We start from the raw sequence: 15,164 nt of genomic DNA on the forward strand, positions 1-15,164 counted from the left end.
GGCACAAACCGTATAAGTCTGCCCAGCACTATCCCCGCCTCCCAACCTCCAGCCCCGCCTCCCACCACTGGCTCTGGCACAGACCGTATAAGTCTGCCCAGCATAATCCCTGCCTCCCAACCACCAGTCCAGCTTCCCACCACCGGCTCTGGCACAGACCGTATAAGTCTGCCCAGCACTATTCCCACATCCCAACCACCAGCCCCGCCTCCCGATCTTGACTATGCTCCTGAGGATCCATTCTTTCTGAACAGGATTCCATTATGCTTATCCCACGCATGTTTGAATTCCGTTACCGTTTTCATTTCCACCACCTCCCGCGGGAGGGCATTCCAAGCATCCACTACTCTCTCCGTGAAAAAATACTTCCTAACATAAAGCCAAAGATTTGTCAGATCTGTTGCACTGGTCCTGACTTTTCACTTCCGCATATGAACCGAGGAGCTAAAGAGGCTGCTGCCCACTAGTGGCCCATTTTATACTCTCTGAAATGCAAATGTTTCAAGTCCGTAAACCGTCTGAAGTAAGAAATGAAACAGATCTTTCCCGTGTATCTTCTTGTGTTGCAGAAAACATACTGGGTGGGGATGACTCAGGAAAATTTGGGAGTCAGCCCTGTGAACATTTCGGCCTATGCAAGATGGGAACGTTCAAAAAACTTTTTCTAGTGACTTTAGTATTCATATGCAGGCCAGACTATAATTTTTGTATCCTATCTTTGAGCTCACTGCCCCAACTAGTCTCAAAGGTTAATTTCGTTCAAATAACAGCATGTGACACTTTCACTCACAACACAAGCTGCCAAGTTGTTGGCACGCACTTCCTTGGAACGTCTTGCTTCTGGCCTGCAGCTTTCGGATCAAATCTCCTGCAGTTTCTTCCTCCCTTTGACACTATGGCCCTGTTATCCCGAAAGCTGCTCATTCCCCTGCTGGGACTTGTTCTGGCCGTTTATTTCTACTCAGGCGGTGATGAGTTCAAACCAGGTATGTTTTCCAAATGACCATCCGAGAGGTAAAGAGTCTTCAAGTGGCTCAGCTGCAGAGTTGGGCCCTAAACAGAGGGAGCAGTCTTGAGTTCCTAGGAAACAGCTTCGCTTTGTGCCCCTGACCCAGATTAAAGCAGACACATTTTAATTTCAGTTTTCTTGGGGTGGATGTAGACATAGGTTAGCAAGGAAATATCTACCTTTGTTTATTTATTTACTAGGATTTATTCACCACCATTTTGAAGAAATTCACTCAAGGCAGTGTACCGCAACATAGGCAACAGACAATTACAGCAGTAAAAATATTCAGATAACAATACACATTATGGCATAGAATGCTACTTAAGGACAAAGAGGGGCTTGATCTCATTTCTCCCTCTTCTTTATCAGAACTGCAGTGAAGGGCTGGTTCCTCATTCCAGCTTCTCCTTGTGCAGATTCAGCAGCTGTGTAGGCTCTGTTAGGTGAACCCCACTCCCTATCTCTCCAAGCATAGTGTCTGCTGTGGTAGCCAGAGACCTTTTCCTCTTAGTAGATGTATATTATTTAGGGAGGCGAACGCCAATACTCTCCCCTTTGCAGTAAATGTGCAGTGGCCAGGGAAACTGTTAGCAGGGTTTAAAAAAAGGTTTGAATAGCTTCCTAAAAGGAAAGTCCATAAGTCATTATTAAAATGGACTTGGGGAAAATCCACTGCTTATTTCTAGGATAAGCAGCTTAAAATGTCTTGTACTGTTTTGAGATCTTGCCAGGTACTTGCAACCTGGAATGGCCACTGTTGGAAACAGGACGTTGGGCTTGATGGACCTTCGGTCTGTCCCAGTATGGCAACACTTATGTAGTAATGTACTTTTGCTTTTCCTTAAGATTGGTATATTGTGCACTCCTGAGACAGGCATTGTCGCTGAAACACGGTCTGTATTGAGCCCCCACTATGGTTATGCCCTTTCCTCGTATGGTTTTATGTAAATTTGTTTCTTAAAGTTTTTAAGAGACTTCTTAGGTCACACCTTGCCCTTGGTCGTCTCCACTGTCCGTTTGCTATAGAGTGCTACTTACTTACAATGTCAATATAATACACATTAAAACGTGTTAATAGGAGACAAGACAGAGTAACAGGAGTTAGAAAATAAAAGAACTAACTTAAAATTGCACATAGCGTCAGAAAAGGTGCAGGAAATGATGTCAGCTAGGGTAGGAAAGGATAAGCAAGTCCTGCTACAGTATGTACAAGCTGGCGTTAGTCCTTGTGTCTTCCATTAAAGGCTTAACCCGGCTTTCATCTATCTTCGCAGACATATCAGAAATGGAAAATTCCTAGCCAGAGTATTTTTTTCATTTCTGAAAATCAGTATTCATGGAAGTTAATCATAAACTGAAGTTGGAAATAAGTTTCACACTATGAAATTTTTAACCATTATAAAAAAGTACTGAAATGACAGAACGTGTTAGGGTAAAGCCTAGACCAACCTGTTGGCCAGGGATGTCAGCTTTATGATTGAGATGAGCAATGTTGTGACTGGCACCGTGAAACTCAGCTGTGCCTTTATCTTTTGTTCTTCAGAGCTGCTGAAAGGGAAGCGGACCATTGTCACTGGTGCCAGTACTGGAATTGGTGAGCAGATGGCATATCACCTGGCAAAGATGGGTTCCCATGTTCTGATAACAGCACGGACAGAAGAGAAGCTTAAGAAGGTGTGTGGGAAGTTGGGGAGCAATCTTTTCCCCAGTTCCCAAAGGAGCCCTTTTTGTGGTCTTTTGGTTAAATTCTATATGTGAATCAATACACAGTCATAATCAAGGGGGCGATATTTAGTCGTGCCAGTCACCATATTACTTTAAACACTGACCTCCTGCATTTAAATTAATTGTATATATTCAGTGCCACTCCGTGTGTGAACAAAATAAACTCTAATCCCAGCAAGAACTCGTTTGTAGGCACAATCATCACATTTTTTCATACATGTATAAAAGATGAGGATGGACCTTCAGAAATGGAGTATGTTTGACTTTTCGTTCTTGCTGGGATTCGAGTTTATTTTGTTTGCATATTCCCCTCAACGCTATAAACAGAGCCCTATTAATTCGACTCCACATGTGAAGGCAGATTTTAGGAAAAACGTAGAAACTGGAACTGAGACATCCAGGTTGGGACATGTCAATTTTCGTCAGTAATTTAGAAACGGATCTGTTGACAGGGAGTCTTTTCTAAGTTACATGCAGGAATGGCCACGTATGTGCTGGCTACATGGAGCAAACAGCACTCATGCTCTCAACATCGAAAAGATCAACAGGGTAAACATGGGTCTGCCATTTTAGAAACATACATGTCTATGTTTCCCCAAGCTGTCACAGAGCCCAATATCCTTTGCCAGTACTTCTTCAAGGTGGGGGGGGGGAGGGGGAGACAAAAACACACTAGTGGATTAAGGTGATGCGACCCCCCCTAATCCCTTCAGTAGATTAAGGTGATGCGACCTCCCTAATCCCTTCAGTAGAGCTCTGTGCAACATGAGCACCTTTGTAAACCTAGAAATCCTAGAAAGTGCATGTAAATCCCAACATTGAGGATTTACATGCACAATGGGACAGAACAAAGGTCCATCAAGCCCAGCATCCTGTTTCCAACAGTAGCCAATCTAGGTTACAAGCACCTGGCAGAAACCCAAAGGGTAGCAATATTTCATGTAGAACCCCAAAGAGTAGCAAGATTCTAGAATTCTAAAGAATAAGAAGATTCCATGCAGAATTTCAAAGTGTAGCAACATTCCATGTAGAACCCCAAAGAGTAGCAAGATTCCATTCAGAATCCCAAGTACATAAGTATTGCCACACTGGGACAGACCAAAGGTCCATCAAGTCCAGCATCCTGTTTCCAACAGTAGCCAATCCAGGTTACAAGAACCTGGCAAGCTCCCAGAAAAGCTCAATACATTTTATGCTGCTTATCCCAGAAATAAGCAGTGGATTTACCCCAAGTCAACTGAATAATGGTCTAAGGACTTTTCTTTTAGGAAGCCATCCAAACCTGTTTTAAATCCCTTCTAAGCTAACCGCCTTTACCAATTATCTGGCAACGAATTCCAGAGCTTAATTATACGTTGAGTGAAGAAAGATTTTCTCCAATTCACTTACTACTTTGTAGCTTCATCACATGCCCCCTAGTCCTAGTATTTTTGGAGTAAACAGATGTTTCACGTCTACCCATTCCACTCCTCTCATTATTTTATAGACCTGTATCATATCTCTCCTCAGTCGTCTTTTCTCCAAGCTGAAGAGCCCTACCTGCTTTAGCCTTTCCTCATGGGGAAGTCATCCCTTCCCCTTTAACATTTTCGTCGCCCTTCTCTGTACCTTTTCTAATTCCACTATAGCTTTTTTCAGATGCAGTGACCAGAATTGAACACAATATTCGAGGTGCGGTCGCATTCCCTTTCTGAAATGGAGAAAGCACATATATTTTAGCCCCACCCACAACATGTCCAGATCACACCCCCTTACAATATGCACATATTCACAATTTGGCTGTGTATATCTTGGCTGTCATTATATTTATCTCTATTAAAAGGCTCATAAATAATACTGCTCATTCATAACAGTTTACATATAGCACAACCATAAAAATTTTAACACAAAACAACAAAATTAAATGTATACACTATAAAAACCAACTGCATAATTTCAGGATAAAAATACCAATAATCCACTAATCTACTACACTGTATATCTTCATCTTTCTCTTTCTGAAATTGGGATTTAAATGTGTGTGTAATATATACATCTAAATGCTGCTTTATCTTATCCAAATCATGAATAAGGTCTTTCTAAAATAACCATCAGAGTCAGGTCACCTAGCTGACTCTGCTGTATGGATAATTTTGACGTTTCACCCGTTCTCTGTTGTATGGATGTTATTCCAGACGTGAGCCCTTGAGGCCAGGCCGAGGCCTAGTATAGGATTTTGGCCAAGGTGTAGGGTAGACCGAACAGGCCCTACGCACCATCCCAGCCAACAGGCACCACCAGAAAGTGGGAAATAGAGCATTGAGGCAGGCCTCACGGCCAATCAGGAACCCACTCACGCAGAGACCAAGCAAGCGGGCCTCACGACCGACCGGGAACCAAGTCACACTCTGGGAAGGGAGAAAGAACGAATTCCAGAGTTTAATTATGCGTTGGGTGAAGAAAAATTTCTCCGATTTGTTGTTTTTTTTTTTAATTTAAATATATTTATTGACAACATCAATGGTAAACAACTCAACATGCTCTATTTACCCAACATACAAGCAATAAGATAACATGCTGAAACCATATTTGTTTTAAATTTACTATGAAACTACAGTGTAGAAAATTTAAAACAAATCAGAGAAAAGCTTTCTTCACCCAACACATAATTAAACCCTGGAATTTGTTGCCGTCCGGTGAAGCCGGTTAGCTTGGCAGAGTTTAAAAAGGGGTTAGATGGTTTCCTAAAGGACAAGTCCATAAACCACTACTAAAGGACATGGGAAAAATCCACAATTCCAGGAATAACATGTATAGAATGTTTGTACGTTTGGGAAGCTCGCCAGGTGCCCTTGGCCTGGATTGGCCGTTGTCGTGGACAGGATGCTGGGCTCAATGGACCCTTGGTCTTTTCCCAGTGTGGCATTACTTATGTACTTATGTCCTCTACTTGGCTCACTTTTATTACATAGAGCAGTGATTTAACCTATTGTGATGTCATAGTGGCTCATTCCACCAATAAGAGCCAACCTCATTAGTGATGTCACAATGGTTTGATTGTATAGAATGTTTGTACGTTTGGGAAGCTCGCCAGGTGCCCTTGGCCTGGATTGGCCGCTGTCGTGGACAGGATGCTGGGCTCAATGGACCCTTGGTCTTTTCCCAGTGTGGCATTACTTATGTACTTATGTCCTCTACTTGGCTCACTTTTATTACATAGAGCAGTGATTTAACCTATTGTGATGTCATAGTGGCTCATTCCACCAATAAGAGCCAACCTCATTAGTGATGTCACAATGGCTAGATTGTATAGAATGTTTGTACGTTTGGGAAGCTTGCCAGGTGCCCTTGGCCTGGATTGGCCGTTGTCGTGGACAGGATGCTGGGCTCAATGGACCCTTGGTCTTTTCCCAGTGTGGCATTACTTATGTACTTATGTAGATAGTAACAACATTCCATGTACAATGTCAAATAGTAGCAACAATCCATGTAGAATCTCAGATAGTAACATTCCATGTAGAATCTGAAATAGTAGCAACAGAATCTAAATAGTAGCAACATTCCATGTAGAATCTCAAATAGGGAAAGGGAAATGGGACTTGACATACCGCCTTTCTGTGGTTTTTGCAACTACATTCAAAGCGGTTTACATAGTATATAAGATACTAATTTGTACCTGGAGCAATGGAGGGTTAAGTGACTTGCCAGAATCACAAAGAGCTGCAGTGGGAATTGAACCCAGTTCCCCAGGACCACTAGGCTACTCCTCCACTCCACTAAAACACACAAAAGTTCGTAAATGTAGTAATGTTTCTCAGCACAGCAGCACACTTTACTTGTCCCTGGCCTCCTTCTCCAGAGTTGCCAATGTAGAATCAAACAGTTACTTGAGTCAATGTCCAAAGTTTCAAGGGTCCAAGTTGAACTTGGCCTACCTGACTATAGCAGTTACAGTTCACACATAGGTGGTGGAGGCAAATGCACTTGGGTGTCACTGCTTCCCTTTGGGCTTCCTTAACCAAGCTATGGCCTCAGCTTATTTACTTCCTGGACTATGCCCTGCTGGCTCCGCCCCTCCCGTGTCACTTCCCTCCTGGGTGGGACTTTGGGTTTTAAGGTGGCTCTGACATTGTTAGGGGATGCTATGAAGGGATCTATAGACTCTATGACAAGGGGCACAAATCAATTACATGTGTAACTACAAATTATTGTCATATGGGAACAAATTGATGAGAACATTGGGCACTAATGGGTTAAGGCTCATTATTGAAACTTATCTTCAAATAAGTGCCAATTTAGAAACTAATTAGCAAATTAGGTTATGAGTGTAACTGACCCTATTCTAAAACCATGTGCACCATCTCACGCCTAACTTTGGGTGCCATGCATAGAATTTGGGCGTATAAGGATGGCATTGAAACAGTGAGATCTATAGTTAGCTTGACATTATCCATATAAACAGCAAATCTATAACTTAGGCCCCCACATTTTCTTATATAAATGTTTAGAATATTAGCATGAATGCATGTAATGCTACCAGATCACCTACAGTAGGTGCTATTCTGCAAATACCTGCTTCATTTAAATAGTATGTTTGCAGTGAGAGCCTTGTAGGTAGTCATAAATAACCCAACAGACTCATTTATGCCCAGGTTCTAATTACAGAACTATGCCAAAGCAAAATATTTCTGAACTCTGTCGAGGGAAAAATAGAACCTGGCTTGGCACCTAGCCAATGCTTCCGAGAGAGAAACAAAAGCAAAGCCCATGCTGAAATATATATTAGATTTATTATAGATAAAGAAGATATACAAGTATAGAATAACTCTGTAGCAAGGCTTAGCAAAATGCAAATATATATATATATATAGAACTTGCTGATAATAAAACAGAACTAGACAGGGCCGGTCTTAGCAAGTGCGGGGCCCTGTGCAGACCAATTTGGTGGGGCCCCATCCTAGCCCCGCCCCCACCCTAGCTCCACCCCATTGATAAGATTATTCCACATTTTTTTTATTTATGAAATTTCAAATAAAGACAAATGAAGCTAAACTTGTACAAAAATTATTCAGTTCAAGTCCACTACAATTAGTAGTTCCAATTCTCATAACAAAGGAGAAAATAAGGAAAAATATTAAGAAAAGATCCAGCACAGTGCTACAGTGTACAAGATATGCCAGGAATGCTTTATCTGCCTATGGCTGGAGAGAGGTTGAGTGACTCGAAGCGGTCCCAGTCCGGGTCGTAGCGGAGGCACGAGGCAGAGTTGAGGCACGCTGAGCGGGGCCCCCTTAGGCGCGGGGCCCTATGCGGCTGCCTTGGTCGCCTCTGCCTAAGACCGGCCCTGGAACTAGATTGCTACTGAATACAGACTATACATAACGATTCTTATTAGAATAATAGGTAACCTGATTGGTGACTGAACTACAATTCTTATGCCAAATACAATCGTTAGCAGCTTATCTCCTGACCACGAGTGTGATGTAACCAATCTGATTTCTGATAACAACCAATCACTAATCCCAGCTCTATAGAAGTAAATCACTGTATCTCACCATGTGGTCTCTGAGACAGGCTCTCGATGGTAACATAGAGGGGCATAATCGAACGTCGCCGGCGAAATAGATCGCCGGCAATCTATTTTGGCAGCGGCGCTACAGCTGGCCGGAACCGTATTATCAAAAAAGATAGCCGGCCATCTTTTTTTTCGACCAAATGCCTTGGATGTCGCCGGGTTAGAGATGGCCGGCATTTTTTTCCATTATCGCTGAAAAACAAAACCAGCTATCTCAACCCCGGCGAACTCTGGCATTTGGTTGTGGGAGGAGTCAGCATTTGTAGTGCACTGGTCCCCCTCACATGCCAGGACACCAACTGGGCACCCTTGGGTGCTGAGCCCCCCAACCCCCCCAAACCCACTACCTACACATGTACAACAATACCCTAGCTCTTAGGGGTGAAGGGGGCAACTACATGTGGGTACAGTGGGTTTTGGAGGGCTCCCATTACAAGCACAAGTGTTACAGGTAGGGGGGGTGGGCATGGGTGCGTCTGCCTTAAGTGCACTGCGGTACCCACTAAAAGTGCTCCAGGGACCTGCACACACGCAGGCCTCTAGGACTTGTTGCTGCTGTATAACCTTGGCACACCAGTTGACACCTGAGGACTAATCTCTTTGAAAAAGTCCTTTATTTGAATAAGCACGTTTACTCACAGTTAACTGCAGATCAGAGGTTGTGCCCCACTGGCAAAGAGTCTCCCTGGTACTGAGATTAGCAGTAGGTCAGAGCTGGCAGAATGGTGTACAGTGCCCTCTTTCAGCAACATTCAAGGTAATAACTAAGTTCTCTAACGTGGGTAACACATGAAAGGGATCTAAAACTGGCTTACAAAAATGGCCACTACCTCATGGACTACCGGAAACAAAACAGGGCACACTCTGACCCAGTTAGCAGGGGGAAAAGCACCATGGGAGTACAGCCCACTACCCTACACCCACCACAATGTATTGCTGATGTGACTCTGCAGTGCACCTAACAGAAAAAGTGTCACACTCACCCGAGAGCCACATCACAACCAGGGAAAGGCTGTCGGAGAATACAACACATTCTGCTGTCATGGAGGTGGGTACGGCATTTGAGGCTGGCATAGAGGCTGGCAAAAACTGTTTTTATTTTTATTTTTTTAGTGTGGGAGGGGGTTGGTGACCACTGGGAGAGTACAGGGAGGTCATCCCCGATTCCTTCTGGTGGTCATCTGGTCAGTTGGGGCACCTTTTTGAGGCTTGGTCGTGAAACTAAAAGGACCAAGTAAACCCGGCGAAATACTGCTTAATGCTGCTTTTTTTTTCCATTATCGGCGAAAGCCGGCTATCTGGTAGCCACGCTCATGCCTGCCCATGTCCCGCCTTCGCTAAGCTACCGACACACCCCCTTGATCTTTCGCCGGCGAAGCAACGGGAAAGCGGCGATGCTGTCAAAAATGCCGCTTTCGATTATACTGATTTCGCCGCTTTTAAGAAATCGCCGGCCATCTCCCGATTTATGTCGGGAAATGGCCGGCAATCACTTTCGAAAATAAGCTGGACAGTTACATAGTAGATGACAGCAGAAAAAGACCTGCACGGTCCATCCAGTCTGCCCAACAAGATAAACTCATATGTGCTACTTTTTGTGTATACCTTTCCTTGATTTGTATCTGCCATTTTCAGGGCACAGACCGTAGAAGTCTTGCCCAGCACTAGCCCCACCTCCCAACCACCAGCCCCGCCACCCAATCTCGGCTAAGCTTCTGAGGATCCATTCCTTCTGAACAGGATTCCTCTATGTTTATCCCATGCAGAATTCTTCTTAGACTCTAGCTGTCTCCCCAGCGAGTCTCAATCTTAGATGCAGTGCAGGGTCTCTCTGCAGATAACAGGTGTCCGTCACTCCGTGCCTTATTTCAGAGCTGGTATAGCTGAGCCAACCGGTATTTCCACCAGACATGCAGTTCACAAGGTTAGAACCTTGCTGGGTTTCTCAGGTCTCTCCTGCCTTGTTGTCCGTCCAAACTCTCCGATCGTCTCCCCCTGACTTACTTTCCTCCGTTCCCGCTTTCTCCTCTCTCCCGGTCAGATGACCGCAGGGAACCAATCCTGATCCCATCCAGCTCTTTCCCTGGGCAAGAAAAGACCTTTTTTTTGTGTGACCCTGAAATGAATACTTTCTGGTCTGCTTGCTAGGCTATCTGGAGCAGTGGGTCCCACTCCCTGTTCAGCTTCTCAGGGGTGATTGTAACACAGAATGTCCTTGGATGCAGTTTGCCTGTCAGTGATTTTCCACCAGCTGAAGAGCTGGATCTTGCTGACACAGAGATGTTCAGGTCAGAGGTTATATACTCCATCTTGAAGTATTAGGATAGTACTATATAGGCCAAGACCAGCAAAGGTGAGATCTCAGGGAAATACCCCTACAGCCTCCATGGGGCAGAGCATGGGGGGGGGGACATAGATATGTCTCCCACTTACTCAGATACATGGGCATAGCTAGTCACCCTATTTGGGTTGGGTTTGAGCTGTAAGAGGGTGGGCACAAAAGCCTTATGCCCCCCCCCCCAACCTGGCATCTCTCATTCCACTCCACCCCAGATGACCAATAATCTCTCAGTGACACGCCTCCTCCCCCCCCCCCCCCCCGCCACACTCCTCCCACCGCACCTTTCCAAACCTTTAGTTCTTCACTGGCAGTGAGCAGTGACTCATACCCGCTGCTCATGCCAGTCCAGAGCCTTCCCTCTGACCTGGTCCTGCCTATGCAAAAACAGAAAGCTGCATCAGAGGGTGGACTTTAGGCTGTGTGAGTAGTCGATATGAGTTAATGTTTCCTGACAGCGAAGCACTGAAAGGTTGAAAAGGTACGGAAGGAGGAAGGGGTGGAGTCGGAAGACACTGGAATACCTACGGGGGAAGGGAGAGAGAGATTCTGGGAGTCTTCAGCTGGCAGGGCTTGGAGACCCTGCCAGACACACCAGAGACGTGCCACAGTTGGGTGAGCCTGTGCCCATCCGGGCCCACCCATGGCTACATCACTGATCTAATAACTCACATTTAGGCACACTACAGCTGCTGTAACTGGGGATGCCTAAATATTAGGGGCATCAATATCGGAGTACAGTAGAATTCTAAAATGGAACTTGGGTGCCCAGGTTACATTATAGGTTATGCTGCTATGGCCCACCCCATCCAGTTACAGCATTGCCCCCATAGTGTCTGAAAACTGATGAATATCAGAGTTGCATGTTTACAGTTGGCTGGTAAATGTATTACTGAAAATTGACTCTAATAATTCTGTTAGGTCAGACTCATCCATTCCTGGTTTCTCCCCGTTTTGTGTTGTGTTCTAGTCAGATCTATGAGGAATCCACACACCCTCTCTCTCATGTCGTTGATCCAAGATCACTCATAAATAACTGTCTATGCTTGCATCAACGCTGGTGGATTCTTTGCAACATAAATACAAATGAAGCAAAACTCTCTCTTTCCTGGGTAAATGCTAAACTCGATTTTTCTTCTTCAGGTCGTGGCAAAGTGTTTAGAGCTGGGAGCTCCCTCCGCTCACTATATCGCTGGAAGCATGGATGACATGGTCTTTGCTGAGAGCGTAGTAAAGAAGGCTGAAAATCTATTTGGTACACTGTGTTTACGGTTATAAAATATACTATCATACCAGCAATTTATTTATATTAATTTGATAATTTGATCTAACACCAAAACTTGAAGTGTTTAGGCTAAAAAATGAATTATAATGAAATGTATTCCTCATATAATACATCAGTAAAACTACCTAATATAAAATCCATTCCACAACCACTGATATTGTGATGTCACAATGCCTCATTCCACCAATGCCTAAGAACTAACGTCCTAAGTGATGTCACAATACCATTCCACCAGTACCTAAGAATCAGCCTCATCAGTGATGTCACAATGTCTTGATTGTCCTATGCTTGACTCACTTTTATTATATATAGCAGTAATGGTTTTAATGACTAGAGACTTTGGTCAGTCTAATTGTAATCACCTCTTTCTTTCCAGAATGTACCATTTTCTCGGTAACTTGTTCCACTGCTTACCGACTCTCCCACTGTCTGACTCAAGTCTCCCCTGCTGCACTTAAACCCCTCTATTTTTGTCCTATGCTGCCCATCAGAGATGTGGAAAACTGATCATTCTCCTGTTATTATCCCCCTCCCCCACTACCACCACCACCCTTCTTTAGCTGTTTGCTTACTCCCCTGACTTACCCGAAATAACTCTGCTTCCTACGTACTGTGCACACAGGTGGTCTGGACATGCTGATCCTCAACCACATTGGAGATTTTTACTTCAATTTCTTTAATGGAGACATTAAATATGTGCGGAAGCTTATGGAGATTAATTTTCTCAGCTATGTGACCATGACGGTAGCGGCTTTGCCCATGTTGAAAGACACCAACGGGAGCATCGTTGTGGTCTCCTCAGTTTCAGGTGAGTATCTCAGGCTTTCCATTTCCACCCTGGGAAAATTAATTCCTCCAGTCCCTTCCCAGCCTCCTTCTGGGACTAGGAAGGAAGACCTCACTGCAACAGCCTACATGTGGAGAAGAACGCCATCAGTGTACACAGCCATAGGGAAACTAAATAAGCAGCAAAAATGCAGAAGCAAGACCAGAAATTAATTACTGCCGATTTCTGCTATTGCTGGTGGAGAGGGGTTACTGTAAGGTTGTAAGAAGTAGGGGGTTGGGTTCCACTTGAAATTATTATAATTATTCTTAACTGTCAGCAGGGACTACAGTCCAAGGAGATTTGCATCTTGGTCCCAAACAAGTAATTGGAAAAGCCTCTCAGTCAGTACAAAACAACACCCTTACAATCAGAGACATAGCCAGACCTCAAATTTTTTTTTTTTTTTTTTTGGGGGGGGGGGGGGGGGTGGTCCTGAGCCCAAAGTGTGGAGGAGGGGACACACATTTTTCTCCGCCTCCCCACCACTCTCTACCCCAGCTGTAACGCCACATATCTGGGCTGGCGGGGATCCCCAAGGGGGCCAGCAGAAGCCTTCCTGCCCTGCTTCCTCCCCATGAAGAGTATTGACTGGGACTATATTATGAGAGAAAGAGACTTTACTAGCGCTGGATGAAAGCCTGTGAAGTAACAGGTGTGCACTTGCTAAATCATAGCAATAAAGTCTTTCCTTTTGCTTGCAAACCCTGTGTGTGTTTGACTGTTTGTGATGGATCCAAGCCACACCCTCGCTCACGCTACCTCAGCAGGCTACCTTCAAGATGGGTTATTTATTTATGGCATTTGTACCAGAAGCATAGCCAGGTTGTAACGCTATGGGGAGCGGAGAAGCGCATGCGTGTACTGCGTGGGCGCATGGATGCACAGCGTAAATGCGACGGACTGACTGAAAAATAGGTGCCCGAAGTCCGTTTGGGGGAGCAGTCGCTCTTCTGGCACCCCACCTAGCTATGCCGCTGATTTTTATCACAAACAATTTTGGGTTCAATGTGGCTTACATCAAACTTTATACTATAATAGAATGGAAGAAAATTCAAATAACAGATATAAGTACATAAGTATTGCTATACTAGATCAGACCAAAGGTCTATCAAGCCCAACAACCTGTTTCCAACAGTGGACAATTCAGATCACAAATACCTGGCTAGATCCCCCAAAAAAGTACAAAACATTTTATGCTGCTTATCCCAGAAATATTTTCCCCAAGTCCAATTTAATAATGGTCTATTGACTTTTCCTTTAGGCAGCCGTTCAAACCTTTTTAAAACTCTGCTAAGCTAATCACCTTTACCACATTTTCTGGCAACGAATTCCAAAGTTGAATTATTTATTTATTGCATTTGTATCCCACATTTTCCCACCTCTTTGCAGGCTCAATGTGGCTTACAATACTTCATGAATGGTGGAATTACATTAGAAGATAGACATTTTGTGTTACAGAGGATCTTGGGTAACATGATAATGGCTTACAATATATCATGAATGGTGAAAAAGCATTAGAAATTAGACTATTAATGTTACAGAAGAATCTTGGGTAACATGGTAATGATAAAACATGATAGTAATATAGCAAGTAGAAATTGTAGAGCAGTTCTGAATATATGTGGAGGAGTGGTATGTGTTCACATTTGTTGATCTTTGTGGTATACTTTGTTAAAGAGATGGGTCTTCAGTAGTTTGCGGAAGTTGGCTAGTTCGTAGATCGTTTTTAAGTTGTGCGGTAGTGCGTTCCATAACTTTGTACTCAAGTAGGTAAAGTTTGACTCGTGCGTTATTTTGTATTTTAGACCTTTGCAATTGGGGAAGTGCAGATTGATGAATGTGCGAGATGATCTTTTAGCATTCCTGGGTGGTAAGTCTATCAAGTCTGACATGTAGGCTGGTGCGTCTCTGTGAATAATTTTGTGAACTAGAGTGCATATTTTTCTCGTAGGGGTTTAGCACTTTCATATTTTGTTTTGCCGAATATGAGTCTAGCTGCCGTGTTCTGGGCTGTCTGTAGTTTCTTGATTATTTGCTCTTTAAAGCCGGCGTAAAGTGCGTTGCAATAGTCTAGATGACTGAGCACTATTGATTGTACCAGGCTGCAGAAGGCATTCCTTGGGAAGAAAGGTCTTACTCTCTTTAGCTTCCACATTGAATGGAACATCTTCTTGGTTGTGTTTTTCGCGTGGCTTTCAAGTGTTAGGTGTTGATCTATGGTAACTCCAAGAATTTTTAGGGTGTCCGAGATTGGAAGGTTCAGATTTGGTGTGTTAATGGTTGTGAATTTGTTCATGTTATATTGAGAGGTGAGTATTAGGCATTGGGTTTTTTCTGCATTAAGTTTCAGCTGAAATATATCTGCCCATGAATGCATGATATGGAGACTTTGGTTGATGTCTTTGGAAATTTCCTTTAAATCTT

The 15,164-nt window shown here is 43.9% G+C and overlaps 1 protein-coding gene across 1 annotated transcript in view; it reads left to right on the forward strand.

Annotated features, from left to right (window-relative positions):
• Positions 1-785: 785 nt before the first annotated feature.
• Positions 786-15,164, forward strand: part of LOC115482070 (corticosteroid 11-beta-dehydrogenase isozyme 1-like) — a 28,524-nt gene continuing 14,145 nt past the window's right edge. The window contains exons 1-4 of the mRNA XM_030221633.1: positions 786-986; positions 2,553-2,683; positions 11,770-11,881; positions 12,534-12,719. Coding sequence (XP_030077493.1) covers positions 896-986; positions 2,553-2,683; positions 11,770-11,881; positions 12,534-12,719 — 520 coding nt within the window. The 5' untranslated portion in view covers positions 786-895. The remainder of the gene's footprint in view (positions 987-2,552; positions 2,684-11,769; positions 11,882-12,533; positions 12,720-15,164) is intronic.

Source organism: Microcaecilia unicolor, chromosome 12 (assembly GCF_901765095.1).
Source record: "Microcaecilia unicolor chromosome 12, aMicUni1.1, whole genome shotgun sequence".
Taxonomy (NCBI): domain Eukaryota; kingdom Metazoa; phylum Chordata; class Amphibia; order Gymnophiona; family Siphonopidae; genus Microcaecilia; species Microcaecilia unicolor.